At 31.7% G+C, this 14300-nt stretch overlaps 1 protein-coding gene across 1 annotated transcript; it reads right to left on the reverse strand.

Moving 5' to 3' along the window:
* Window positions 1–3864: 3864 nt before the first annotated feature.
* On the reverse strand, window positions 3865–6441 carry LOC148931418 (putative pumilio homolog 10). The gene is made up of 6 exons (XM_089063548.1): window positions 5181–6441; window positions 4989–5096; window positions 4703–4915; window positions 4525–4635; window positions 4372–4446; window positions 3865–4289 (listed from the first exon to the last, which is right to left on the reverse strand). The coding sequence occupies exons 1-6, from the start codon at window positions 5397–5399 to the stop codon at window positions 4092–4094; spliced, it is 924 nt and encodes a 307-aa protein (XP_088919674.1). The 5' UTR covers window positions 5400–6441; the 3' UTR covers window positions 3865–4091.
* Between the last annotated feature and the right edge of the window lie 7859 nt (window positions 6442–14300).

The following is a 14300-nucleotide window of genomic DNA, read 5'->3' on the forward strand; positions in this document are numbered from 1 at the left end:
GGACCTCAGCACTGTGCGACACCTTCCAGGACCAGCATTAATATAGCACATCGAATGGTTTCATGTATTATACAAAAAAGTACATTTGCATGAATTTTATGTATAACCCTAACTGACAATAATCTAACAAATGAAAATGTAGACTGCTATAAGAAAAACCACACTACATAAAGGCCCTATATTTATTGACATTCTAATGCATACCACAATATAAATGAACTCTAGATCCAGAATTTGAATAATAGTAGTAGTATGAAAGTTCAAGGCTTCAAGCCACTTCCAGAAATGTATTTGTAGCCAATGGCTGATGCACTTGGTAACATGCATACGAACAAGTACAAGTTATAAGGTAGGAAGTAGTATTTGAGGGACGAAATGAAAACTAACAACATCTCACAACAGATAAGTAGGAGAAACTAAAAAGACAAAATATAGATGCATACTGTCTCCAAAAGTAGAAAATGAAATCTATACAAGGCATGTCATATCTTACAGCTTGTTCAGAGCACCAATATACTTGTTAAGCAATTCGGGCCCTTTCACTGAACATACTGCAGCAGCAACACCAACAATATGTGTTTTCCCACAACCAGGAGGACCATATAAGAGAACATTGGAACGCAATCTTAATGGTGCTTGTGCAAATATGTTGGGAAATTTCGAAGGTAGCTCAATCATCTGATACAAAATAGAAAATACAATACACCATTAGTCAATCCAAAGCCAATATGTACAATGTGAAGTTACAGCCTCGAATAACTAACATCCATATGTTTTTAACAGAACACCACAAAAGCCAGATCAAGCACGGAAATTACAGAACCACGAGAAAGAATAATTTTTTTTAAAAAAAGAGCAAGCAGATGTAGAAAAGTTATTTGCAGGATTGAAGAACTTAAGACATAAAGGCAGTGAAGAGGTAGGTTTCTACAGCAGAACAAATAATAACAGGATGCCACTGAAAAATTCACAACATGCACAAAATTCTGCTTTAGTCCAGACAAATAACTCTTTTGCGCTTCTTCTTTTTCCCTTTAAAGTACAGTAGTAGATTCAAGATGTGTTTTGATATTTTGAAGATCTACAAAAACCAAGATCCAGGTCAATATCAGCCACGAAAAATGACATTAAATTCACTGATAAAAACTTGAAAACATCAAGTATTATATTACTCCCTCCGTCCCCTAAAAATATAAACTCCTTCCTTTTTGGCTCACTTTCTATTTAAGGAAATTGTTTTCTCTCTAATGAGGTGAGACTCACTTTCCACTAACACACTTTCATGCAATTCGAGAAGGGCAAAGTCAGATGAGAAGCTAGCTGAAAGAAATAGTCAACACTACTATGCTACACAATCGGAAGGTTGTTTTTTACTGCTATACCGGAGTTCATAATTATTCATTCGCTTTCTGAATTATAAAGGAATATGCAGTATCATTTAAAACAAAAGGCCACACAAAACTGGTTTAATACCTCTTTATTAGCATTTCGAATGTCATTAAGACCAACCAGAGCGACCACCTTCTGTAGCTGGTTTAATGATGTCTCGCATGGCTACCAGTAGAAAATTTTCCATTGCATGCTCAAAGTCATCCCGAATCAAAGTAGGCTTTCTATTTTCCATAGAGCCCAAATCAGATAATGAGCGACCAATGGCAGCATGCACGGTAGGTCTACCAGTATTTTCTTGACGAATAGTTGAAGGCTTCTCCAGAGTGAGCCTAGAACAAGACACAAACTCTCTGCAAAAGGGAACCCTCTATCCAGTCAGATTCATGCAGCAATTAGATGTATGTATGAACCAAATTCTTGATGTAAAGTATGGCCAAATCAGATTTCAACAGTTGCCCTGATATGGAATTACAGGGCAGCCAATAACTGAGAACAGGGAAATCTTACACATATGCCAAAATATCTTTACAGCCTTCAATATATTTTGCAGTGGCTTTGGCCAATAATGTTTTTCCAGAACCCTACAAAACAAAATTTCCCAGCACATGATAATAATCTGGTTTATAAAGGTAAGATAACAGAAACAAAAATTATATTTAAATTTTTCCCAAGTAGATAAGTTGACATTGTTTGATCATGTGCAGAGTGCACAAAGCACGACCCGAGTTCCATAAATCCTAGATTTCAGGTAATGGAGCAGTTGGATGTAGGTGTTCAAGGTTTCTAAACCTTGGATTAACTGATACTCCTGAAAATTTTCCCAACATTAAACATGCATATTTATATAGTCTATTCAACTTTTGTTTAAGAAAGATGCAGGTAAAAGATGCCAAAAAAATGTCCTTCTAGAAAAATATTTGCTTTAAAAGACCTCAAAACAGCTAGTTTTGGTGAGACTTACTGCAGGTCCTAATATTAGAATATGCCCAGGTAACGGCAGATTATGGATACTGAACAACATTCCAGAAGTAGAAGATAGCAAAGAGATCAATCCTGAAGGTTATCAACCAAGTTAAATGAAGAACTTCACATAACTGGCATAACTATAGATATGGTGCTGAGAGTTTAATGATCTAAGGTGATGAAATGCAAAACCTCCCTTAAAAATATACACCTTAGCCTATGCAAAATTTTCAAGACTTACAGTCAAGAGATAGCTGAACCACATACATTACCTGTAGCTTATTTGGTCTTTAAATAGAGTTATACGGTTACAGTTTAGTGGTTGATGCCGAGTGTTTTTCATCTTATGGTCTCCTATAGACCTCCTAAGCAGCAACTTTTGAATCCCACAAAATATACCCATTCCATTACAAAAGATTGAACACATGATAATTTATAAAGTTTTTCTTCTAAGACAGTGCTAAAGCAAGAAATGATTATAAGCAAACCAGTGGCAAAGAATCAATCCCCTTCTCAGGGACCTAGTAGGTAGTCATCAGTAGTCACACTCATGTACAGACATGATAATCCTAGACGGATATTTCAGTAGCATACAGAATTATACTACTATGATGGAAATGAAAAGGTAACTAGGTAAAAAAATACATACTCTGAATTACATAAGATAGAGCTGTACCCATCCAGTCCAATGAAGAACTTGAAGTAGAAAGGACATTTCCAGGATATACTGAAGGGGCGAGAGAATAACATATCACCCAGCTGCAGCTTCTCGAGAAACATCTCTAAACTTCTTGAACAAAAGTTGCTCCCACAGCCTTTGTCAAACGCAAGTTCATAGGTATTATAGTCGCCTTCATGCAACGATTCATCAAGTGAAAGCATATAAAGGATATCGACCCATGCATCTGCAGCCTGGATTCTGTTTCTAGGTAAACTTTTACCATATGTTTGTATCTTCCTATATAGGCCATACACCACGCACGTAAAAGATCTGTTAAACCATCTCTATGACCAAATTTTCCTGTGTCTTTCCCTGGTCTTATTTAGCTGTGACTTCAACCTCTTCAAGGCAACAAGCCAACAACCTTATCGTGCACAGACCAAACATTGACTGGTACTCACGGTTAGTTGCAACTTCTAGGCTGTTGTTATTATACATATTGTTATGAATACCATTGTTGGCTTCATTTTCATATCATTTTCTTCTAGATTGCAGCTTTTTCATGCTATCTTCGGATAGAGACCGTGGAGTTATATCTCTACAATCTTAAAAGAACTAAAAGAATATGCTGTTTCCAGATGAACATAAATAACAAACGTGATAAATATAGGGGCAGAATATGCTGTTTAGCAACGTACGATAAATTTTTTTAATATTCCTTTTTTAATATTTATAAAAAATATATTAAATAAAAGATACTATTAACTAACAAAAAGTAAATATTCAAGAAGGCAGAGACACTCTCACAACACAGAAACAAATAAGTGTACAATACAGAAGCTCGATATATCAACAACCAGACACCTTCGTTTGACAAAAAATAAATGGCATAGGATGCCATTGAATTGTATGAGATATTATATACACTTGCAGAGAAGATAGAAGTATAGCATGAGGATATTTCTAGACAAAAGAGGAGCATTCATATAATACAGGCTCCCATGTTAGTTATCATTAGTAGCGTATGTTTAGCTCTACAGACAAAATTCAATGGTTTGAGATAAAACCATCACAGCTACACCATCTGCAGTAGGCATTTGCTTGCTTTGTCGAGCAGGAAATCGACACGATCCTTACGTTCACGCATCTGCGGCTCAGTTGATGAAGTAGCAACCGCGGAGAGGTCCAAGATAAGTTTGTCAAGCTGTACTTGATCACACTTATTTATGACATCCACGTACAAAAAGTTGGCAGTCTCTTCATTCATCAAAACCTAAACATTTTGTATCAAATACAATGTTAATGATGAGAAAGGTAATAAAAGATGGGTATAAACTGGATGGACGTTCACTTACCCCTACAACTTCAGTTTCCAGCAATCCATCCAAGATGACAGCAGACAAGGGGTGGCTGACATTATTCAATGCTGCCTGTTAAAATAAACAATGTGTTCAATAAATAGAAATCTGAAATAAAAAAAAAGATGTGAAGAGCAACAAAATAAGTACCCTAACAGAATAGCAACTGATCAAATCAGAAGATAATGTCACAAGGTGATCAACAATGACTTCCATAACCGTGACCACACTGACAGGGCAGATCATCAGTTTTAATATCTCCTACAACAAGTGTTTTAAGATTAGGTGATATTTCATTTATAGAAAACAACTACAAAAGCTTTCTAACCTGGACAACAAGGCAAGCATATTTATCCTTGATTATTATAACTGGATTAGCTTTAATTTCAGCAAGGACAACTTTCAGATGTGTTTCAGGAATAGTATGGAAACACATCTTCACAAAGCGGAAAGCGAACTGGTCTTTAAGGAAGTCAGAAATAGGAACAGGAAACAACTCGACCATACATTCCATCTGAGGTAGGTTCATTACACCTAAAGCCTTATACATGTAAAGGAAGAGATAATAAGTTTTAGTAAACCAAAAGCATATTTAATTTGCTATGATTTAGTACCTGTTGCAACACATATGAACCAGATTGGTTAACGCCCAGAAAACTAACACGATCTACAAGGTAATCCACAAGCAATGTCACTTGTTTGGACGAGCCATGGCTAAGAAGCTGGTTCAGCAACATTCAATATGCAGTTGTAAAACTCAATATTGATATATAAAGAAGTAAATAAAATAAAGGGAAAAAGACTACCTTCCTAACCACGAAGCTTCCAAACATATTTTCCGCCATTTCAAAGATATGTATTTGAACCTCTTTAAACACAGTATCAAGGTGAAAATCCTTAAGGTAATCAACTTTAGCCGCTTCCTCTACAAGTTCCTGAATACGTCGAGATCCAACTTGACTCTTACTGTTAAGAAAAAAGAGGGTCCATATTGTGGAAAACTTAGTCGAAATCAAACTAAGCATACAATGAAAACACTATTGAAAGAACAGAGGTACCTCAACATCTATATTGAAAAAGCAGAATCCACACAGAGAACAAAACCCATTCTCCCATATTGTGGAAAACTTAGTCGAAATCAAACTAAACATACAAAGAAAACACTATTGAAAGAACATAGATACCTAAACATCTATATTGAAAGAAGCAGAATCCACACAGAGAACAATACCTATTCTCAACTTACTAAATAGAACAAACATATATCGTGCATATTATTGAAAAAAGAAGGTCCGTATACTTGTTTACAAAGTCAAAAATAAAACAGACAACGACAAACAAGATCCTTATACTTGTATACACTGTGTAAAACCAGGATACATATACATAGTGTAGAAAACCTATCTTCAACCGATAAGTAGAACAAACATATCTGGACCATATCAGACAAAGAAAAACAGGATTCAAATACTAAACAAAGAGTAAAAAACCAAATCTCAACAGATTAAATAGTACGAACATATCTCAACCATATGTTGAAAAAATCAGGATCAATATAATTAAAGACACAGCCGAAAATACAACTAGTCACATAGCGTAAAAACCTATTCTCATCCGATTAAATAGATTAAACATATCTCAACAATATTAAAACCTAATCGCACAGAAAAAACAGGTTCTACTAGAATACATATCTCAACAATATTAAAACCAAAAACAGGATCCTACTAGAATACAGTCAAAAATAAACCTAATCGCACAGAAAAAAACATAACCTCAACCAATTAAATAGAACAAACATTCGTCCATATTATTGCAAAAAACATGAAGTTAGCATAATCTAAATCAGGATCCATACAATTAATACAAAGCAGAAAATACATCTAGTCACATAGTGTAAAAACCTACACACATCCGATAGAATAGAACAAACAAATCTCATGCATACTACGAACAAAAACATGATCGTACTTGATTACACAGTAAAAAATAAATCAAATCGAACAGAAAGTTAGCATAATCTAAACATGATCGTACATGATTCGTCCATATTATAGAAAAAAACAGGAAGTTAGCATAACCTAAATCAGCATGTTAAATGTTTTCACAGTTGTTACCTAAATACTTAAAAATGAATCTAAAAAACAAAAATAGAAGGCTAAAATCGAATTCCTATACCTGACGTGGCGGATAATGCCTTTAACATCACCAATGTGAGTAACTATACTCGGATTCTGAATGATTTCTCGCACCTTTTCAGAGAAGATCTATTGAAAACAAAAAGTAAGAACTAAGCAACATCAACTGAGAATCAATGGAAAAGTTAGAGGCATTAAAATCACCTCGTTTGCCATTCTAGAAAGCTTGGGAGAAAAGACAGAGTTTGAGGAAAAGAAATTTGAATGGAAGAATTTGAGTTTGAGTGGACTAATAAAAGAAATTTTGTTGCGGTGCTTAAGAAGAGATTAAAATTTGATTAACAACGCTGTTAAAACTAGCGCCACTTTCAAATATTGGTTCGTGGTAAGAATTTTACCACGGCCAGCTGTAAGAATACTTTTAACCGCGCTAAGACGGACAGCTGCACAATTTCTTTAACCACAAGGTCGCCAGCTGGAACTCCACGGCGTGGGACAGTGACTAAGGTCATTTCTTGGCCATGATGTGCGTAGAAATGAAAATTGTGTGTAAAATGGTATGGTGGAACTCGTCAGTAGCCAGCAAGAACTCGACGGCGTCGGAGGAGGTGGAGGGACGGCGGTTGGGAGCATCTCTTGACCTTGGTTTGTGTAGAATGGAAGAGTATGGTAGAATGGGAGAAAGTGCGAATATTGTGAATGCTAGTACTATTTAAAATGTGATGCAAGTGGAGTTCTAAGAGTCATAATTGAATTTTCAATTTTGCCGCCAATATATTCATACTATTTGAGGCTTTATAATTAATAATCACCTACTCCTACAAAATGTTCTTCCCAAAAATATTACTACTCCCTTTTTGTCACACACGCAATAAATGAGTACTTTTATTATACACCACCTATTCCATATATTCCATAGTACTTAATAAATACATTTCTTTCAATATAAAAATGAAAAAATAGAGAAATAAAGAGATAATAAAATAATAGAGAGTAAAATAATAAGAAGAAATGTATTAACTTTTACTAAAAAATGGAAATGATTCAACTATTATGGAACATATAAAAAATGACAAAATGACTTCACTACTATAGAATGAAGGGAGTAGGTGATAAAAAAAATACTACTAGTAGTACATTGAAAAGAATATCAAAAGTTAATTAATAAAATGTGTACAAATTAATTAAAAGTGAATTAGTGAAATATGAAACCTATTTATAAATTATAGTAAAAATAAAGTGTGATTCTTATTAAGAAATAGACCAAAAATAACAAAATATAATTGTTATTATAGAATTGGAGAGAGTACATTCTTTCATTTATTTTTGATAGTGTAGTTATTAAAGCATTGCACTTAAGGAGAATGATCCCACGACTTTTAGATGTTGTGACGTTCAATGTCGATTTCAATTTTCGATATTTGGCCGTTCCCTATTTTCTAGACTTTTAAATTCAATCTTATATAAAAATTAATATAGTACTAGTATTTATTAGTAGTCAATAAATCTACTTTTATGTTTATTTTTGATAGAGTAGTTATTAAAGCATTGCACTTAAAGAGAATGTTTCCGCAACTTTTCGATGTTGTGACATTCAATGTCGAATTCAATTTTCAATATATGGCCGTTCAATTTTCTGGACATTTTAAATTCAATCATATAAATATTAATCTATATTTATTAGTAGTCAATAAATCTACTTTTATGTTTATTTTTGATAGAGTAGTTATTAAAGCATTGCACTTAAAGAGAATGTTCCCGCGACTTTTCGATGTTGTGACGTTCAATGTCGATTTCATTTTTTATTCAAAGAACTGCACTATTTTTTATACTTGCCCGTTCCCTATTTTCTAGACTTTTTAAATTCAATCTTATTGTATCATTCCAATAATCTACTTTTTGGATTGATCAAATTTATGAATAATCTAGAATGTAAATAGTTTATTATTCATTCGGTTGTTGATTCATGGTCTATTACACTTATACACGAGACGCGGCTGTAGGGGGGATTTCATCTAAGTGTTTTAGTAAATAAAATTTTTACGGCTGAAAGGTTACACTGAGTATAAAGAGTAACCGATCGACGTGCAATTTAGCCGACTGAAAATCATAGAACTAATATTTTTTTATAGAAACGATAACTCAATTAACAAAGAATCTCTAGAATCATGGTAATTGAATTTATTTTAGGTTTTTATTATACAAACAAAAAATGATTCACTTGAAATTCAAAAATAATTCTAAGATAAACACTTTGTTAATGATAACTAAATACGATGATTTATATACATTAAAACATCACCATTAAACTGTGGATCTAATAATATCATTCAAAATATGTCATTTAAAGTTGAGGTCGTGTAAACAATATGCATGCATATCATATTGCAACCACTATTGATAGAAATAAAGAAATAATGATTATATTGTGTGTTTGAGTTGCCAAACAATAAAAAGGTAATGAGACTAAAGGTATGAGATTTGAATTCCTTATGACGCGACCTTGTTTATTTAAAAAAAATTGTAAAACTTATCTATTGCAATTGATCAGTCTATTCTAACACTAATCAAATATAGTACACTGATTTAAATTGATCAATCGGAGCTAATAACATTTAAATCTACTAATTAAATTTATCCAAGAATAATTTGAATCTAAGGCCATTAACAACTAAGTCTCTTATTCATCTCATTCTTTTACTACTATTCATTGGTCTCACACTACTTTTTTTACTTCTCTCTCTTAATTTATCTCTTTCCTACACCATTCATGGATCTCATTATTTTATTTTCTTTCCATATTCTATTTCAATTTATTTATTATAAAATTTAATTAAATAAGTTCTCAATTTAATTAATATATGAAATTCATTAAAAAGTAAAATATTCACATATACAGTAATTTTGATTGAAATTTCAAATTAATATTTAAATCGAATTGTTGTGAAACCATAGTTTTATTTTATTTTGAAAATTTTATCTGGAAAATAGATTTTTAAAAAATATATCAATTTTTTTATAATTAAAAATCAAAATTTCTACTCCTTCCATCCCCTAACAATTGTCCATTTTGATTCCGCTACGAGTTTTAAGAAATGTAAAGGAAAGTGAATTGAAAAGGTTAGTGGAATAAAAAGTGAGACATACTTACCATTTATGGAAAAAAAGTGAAAGTAGACGATTAAAGAATGACGGATGAAAATGACAAAAGTGGACAATTAGTGGGGGACGTGGGAGTAATAAAAATTTGTTTATAATTTTTTTTAATTGAATAAAAGAAGCTCACTCACAAGCGGCGATAAGATGGCTCACCATCTTTCTATCCAGAAGGAGACACTCCACGGAACGAGACAAGATTTGTCATCCACAACGTCAGCTCGTTGTTGTCTCGTCTCGGCTAAACAAGCTCGGGATACCGACGAGTTGCGTTGTGGATACCCGATGCCCTAAGATTTAATGAAATGTTCAGTTCAATGGCGTATATGCTTATTTGAAAATGTACTAATAGTATTGTTTTGATAATTAAAAAAAAACTTTCTAAAAATATTACTCCATATTCTTTCGTCATTTATTTTTGATAGAGCAGTTATTAGAATATTATGGCAGGCAAACCATCCAAGCCAATACTATCTCAGTATTTTTAAAATAGCAACTCTTTTTATTTTAATCTCCCTCTTAAAAATAGAAATTTTCAAACTTTCTATTTTAAAAAATATTTAAATCCATATACATAATTTATTTAACACTTATACCACTACTATAAATGGATCCTACAATCCACTCACATTAATTTCATTATTTTTTCTCTCTTTCATTATCAATTTTTCTTTTTTACTTTCTTATTTTATTAATTACACCCTCCGTCCAGAATAATTCATCTCACTTTGACCGAGCACGAGTTTTAAGAAATGTAATGAAAGTGAGTTGAAAAAGTTAGTGGAATGCGGGTCATACTTTTATATATTAGTTTTATACTCACTCCGTCCGCGAACAGGAGTCCCTTTTTCCATTTTAGTTCATCCGCGAATAGAAGTCCTTGTTCACTTTTATCATAAATGGTAATAGGGTCTGACCTTCCACTAACTCAATCTACTCACATTTCATTTAAAACTAATATATACAAGTGAGACCCCTATTTCACTAACTTTTTTCCACTCACTTTTCTTAATATTTCTTAAAATCCGTGTCACCTATGAATGAGACTCCTAATGGCAGACGGAAGGAGTAATAAAATGTGAGTAGGAATAAGTTAGTGAATAATGAGGTTTACTACCTAATATGAAAAAAAATTAAATGAGACAAATTATATAAGACGAACCAAAATAAAAAAAGAGATATATTATCTGGGACGGAGAGAGTATACTAAGCTTTGTGCCGTTTTAAAATTTGTATTTTTAAAGTACGAGTATGAAATAAGTACTCTGTACTCCAATCACATCCCTGCATAAACGACATGACACAATTGGTCACTAAAATTTAGATTTAGTGATTGGTAATGACTGCATCTTACTGAAAGAGAATGTTCCCGCAACTGATTTTGTGACGTTCAATGTCGTTTTCATCAGATTTTTTATTCAAAGAACTGCATATTTTCAATATTTGGCCGTTCCCTATTTTCTAGTCTATTTAAATTCAATCTTATTGTATCATTCAAATAATCTACTTTTATGTTATGAATATAATCTATATCTTTATTATTAATTTTCATATAAATATTAATATATATTTATTAGTAGTCAATAAATCTATTTTTATGTATGATAATAAATTAATAATCTACATCTCTATTATGCATTTGCACCAATGACGGAGGTTGGGTCGCGCGATTTTGCATAGAATATTGTACTTTTGTTAGTAATAAATATATCCCATGTAGTATATCATTGTCTCATTGATTACGATCACAGAGAATGAAAACATGGACACATTATTACATTGTTTAACGTATTACTCCATCCATCCACTAACAAAAATCATTTTTATTAATCTACCAATAAATATTTCATTTGTTTTTTACAACTTTTGGGAAAATAACCCACATTTCACTAACCATTTTCATTCATTTTCCACTACATTTTTCAAAATTTATGTGCGATCAAACTTGACTTTATATTAGATCATCTCTAACAAGGAAAGGTAAATAAAATATGTATCACTACACAAAAAAAGCGTATATTTGCTAACAATTGTAGTTATATGACTGCACCTTTCCATTTAACTCTCCCCTTGAAGATACTCTTAGAGAACGAAAGATCTATTAATAATTTTTTTTTGAACACGCATAGTTGTTTCACGTGTTTAAACACGTCTAGCCCATTTTCAATTTTTTTTATTTTGTTTTTTTAATTCTTTTAACTTGTTTCCATATTTTTTGGCTAAAACTAGAAAAAGCATATAAAAACATTTTTATTATAAAAATATATACTAAGTATTTTCGTTTTGAATTTTAGTTGAACGTAATATTCTTCATTCTTTAATTAATATGAGGGGTTATAATGTAAAACTAAGATACAATTAAAATAGGCAAGTTCCTTAGTTTTTGCATAGGATGGAGAATGACAAAAATACCCCAATTTTGTATACAATTTTATTAATTTATCATTACTCTTTGAAAATTTATAATGTAGAATCGCCCTAGAGTAGCAAAACATCAATGCAATGGCACAATTAAGTGCATAACACAGTAATCTTATCCAATTTGTTACTGTTCCATCAAGTTATATTTCGTCTGATTCTAGTGTTCAAGTTCTCACGTATATATCAGGAAATGGGTTTTTCATTTTTTTTTTTATTTATTTGAAGGGCCCCATCTTCTATGCTGCTCCTTTCTAAATTGCCCTCTCCAGTTAGCGGGTGATTAAAAAAATTATAGGGGCGAAAGGGTAATCTGAACTTCATCTGAAATTCAATGCAAGAAATGAAAAGCAGCTCATGCGGCAGTTTTGAATTAGGCCGTATTCCACACACAAACAGTGCGGGTACGTATTTTATCATCGGGCTCAACTTAATTAAATGTTGTAACTTGCACAGGTTAATCAACTAATGACGTAACATAGTATAATTTTTAAAATGAAGCAACTGACATATATTTATTACTGTATAAATATCAATCGTAGAAAACAGTGCAATTACTCTTTAACATTTCATAATGTTCAAAATATCAATATAAAATCATTATTACAGTATATAATAATAATGTTCAAAAATCAAACAAATAGCTATGCAACTTTACAAATTAACATCTTTAATAGTCACCAACCTTATCATTACAAATTAATATATTTAATTGTTCATACTCTAATCCAAAATAATACTCCGTAGTGCGTAAAACCACATAAAAATAGCTTAATTGTGAAAAAATATTACTATTAAAGCACAAAAATTTATTATTAATAACGTGGACCATCTTTGATGCTTGAACATGTAACTGTCACTAAAGCACAATTTTATTATTAATAATGATGCGTAACCAAAATAATAGTAATATAAACAAAAATTAAATTAAGTGGAGCAGAAATTATTCTTGAGTACGATTACCGAATTGCTAATAAAAGAAATCCTAATATTAACAATATAATTAATATCCATAACATAAAGATATAATACAACTTTAATTAACAACAAAAATCACTGATAATTATTGGACATCCAACTAATCCACCTTGCAAGTCGCTTCGTGAAAAAGAAAATAGAAGACTTCATATGCATGGTTTTACACATGCATGCTCATCCAACTTAGTGTTATTTAATACAAACATTACCTTCTTTTCTAGTTTCATTTACTTTTTCAAATCGCTAGAGCAGTAATACATTACCTTCTTTTCTAAAAACATTTCAAAGGTTTTAGTTTTAATCACACTTCTTGTCTTCTTGATATGAATTAACCATCTTTTACAGAATACTACCAAACCGGGATTTTTGTGATTGGGGCCAAGTTAGTGTAATAACTATAGGATAATTTTTTTTTATGTCAATGACGGATGTTCAATATAATCATTAATTTCAATTTTTACGTAAGTTTTTAATGGATGGAAATAATATTTTTATGATGTTCAAATGTCTAATTTACATTCTAAACGTCAATGCTTACTTGTTAAGTATCCATCGACGATGTATGTAGGTAACGACTCTTGTAAAATAGAAAATATAAATTATGTTAATAGTGTAAAATAAAATATAAAATGCAAAATAGATAAAAAAAAATAAAATTATAAATATAGAAAATGGGAACTTGTGAAATTTAATGAAAGGAATCGAACTTGGGTATTGCATATATTATACAGAATATAGAAGAAAGAAAATAGCTTGGGGCCCAGTGACCCTCCTGGCCCTGGCAAGGGGCGGACGTAGAAATAAATACTGATAAGGGCTGAAATTTCTAAATTTAATTTAAGTATATTTTCAGGTGTTTTAGATTAGCTATAAGGGCTTTTATATAATAATTTGCTTTAAACTTGGATAAATTTTAAAAATTTATATAAGAAAAATGCTTAAAAAATAATTTTGGTAAGGGCTTCAGCCCCACCCTAATTGAACATAGGACTATAACGCAAATCCACTTTTCCCTCTATTGCATTTTCGGTTTTCCTATGAAAATTATCTCTAAATGGCACGTCCAATAAGAGAGATTTAAGAAAAAAGGGGTCCAATACACTCACCTTTCGAAATTTGGCATTCAATTCGCAGACTTTTTGAAATATGGGATAAAGACAGCCGAATTTTTTAGAATAAGAGATTTTTATTTTTTTATTTCCTGTCTCTTCTTTATTTTTATTATTCATCTCCCAA

The sequence above is a fragment of the Salvia hispanica genome, chromosome 2 (genome assembly GCF_029641045.1).
Source record: "Salvia hispanica isolate PSC_SH4W2 chromosome 2, Shi_PSC_v1, whole genome shotgun sequence".
In the NCBI taxonomy this organism is placed as follows: domain Eukaryota; kingdom Viridiplantae; phylum Streptophyta; class Magnoliopsida; order Lamiales; family Lamiaceae; genus Salvia; species Salvia hispanica.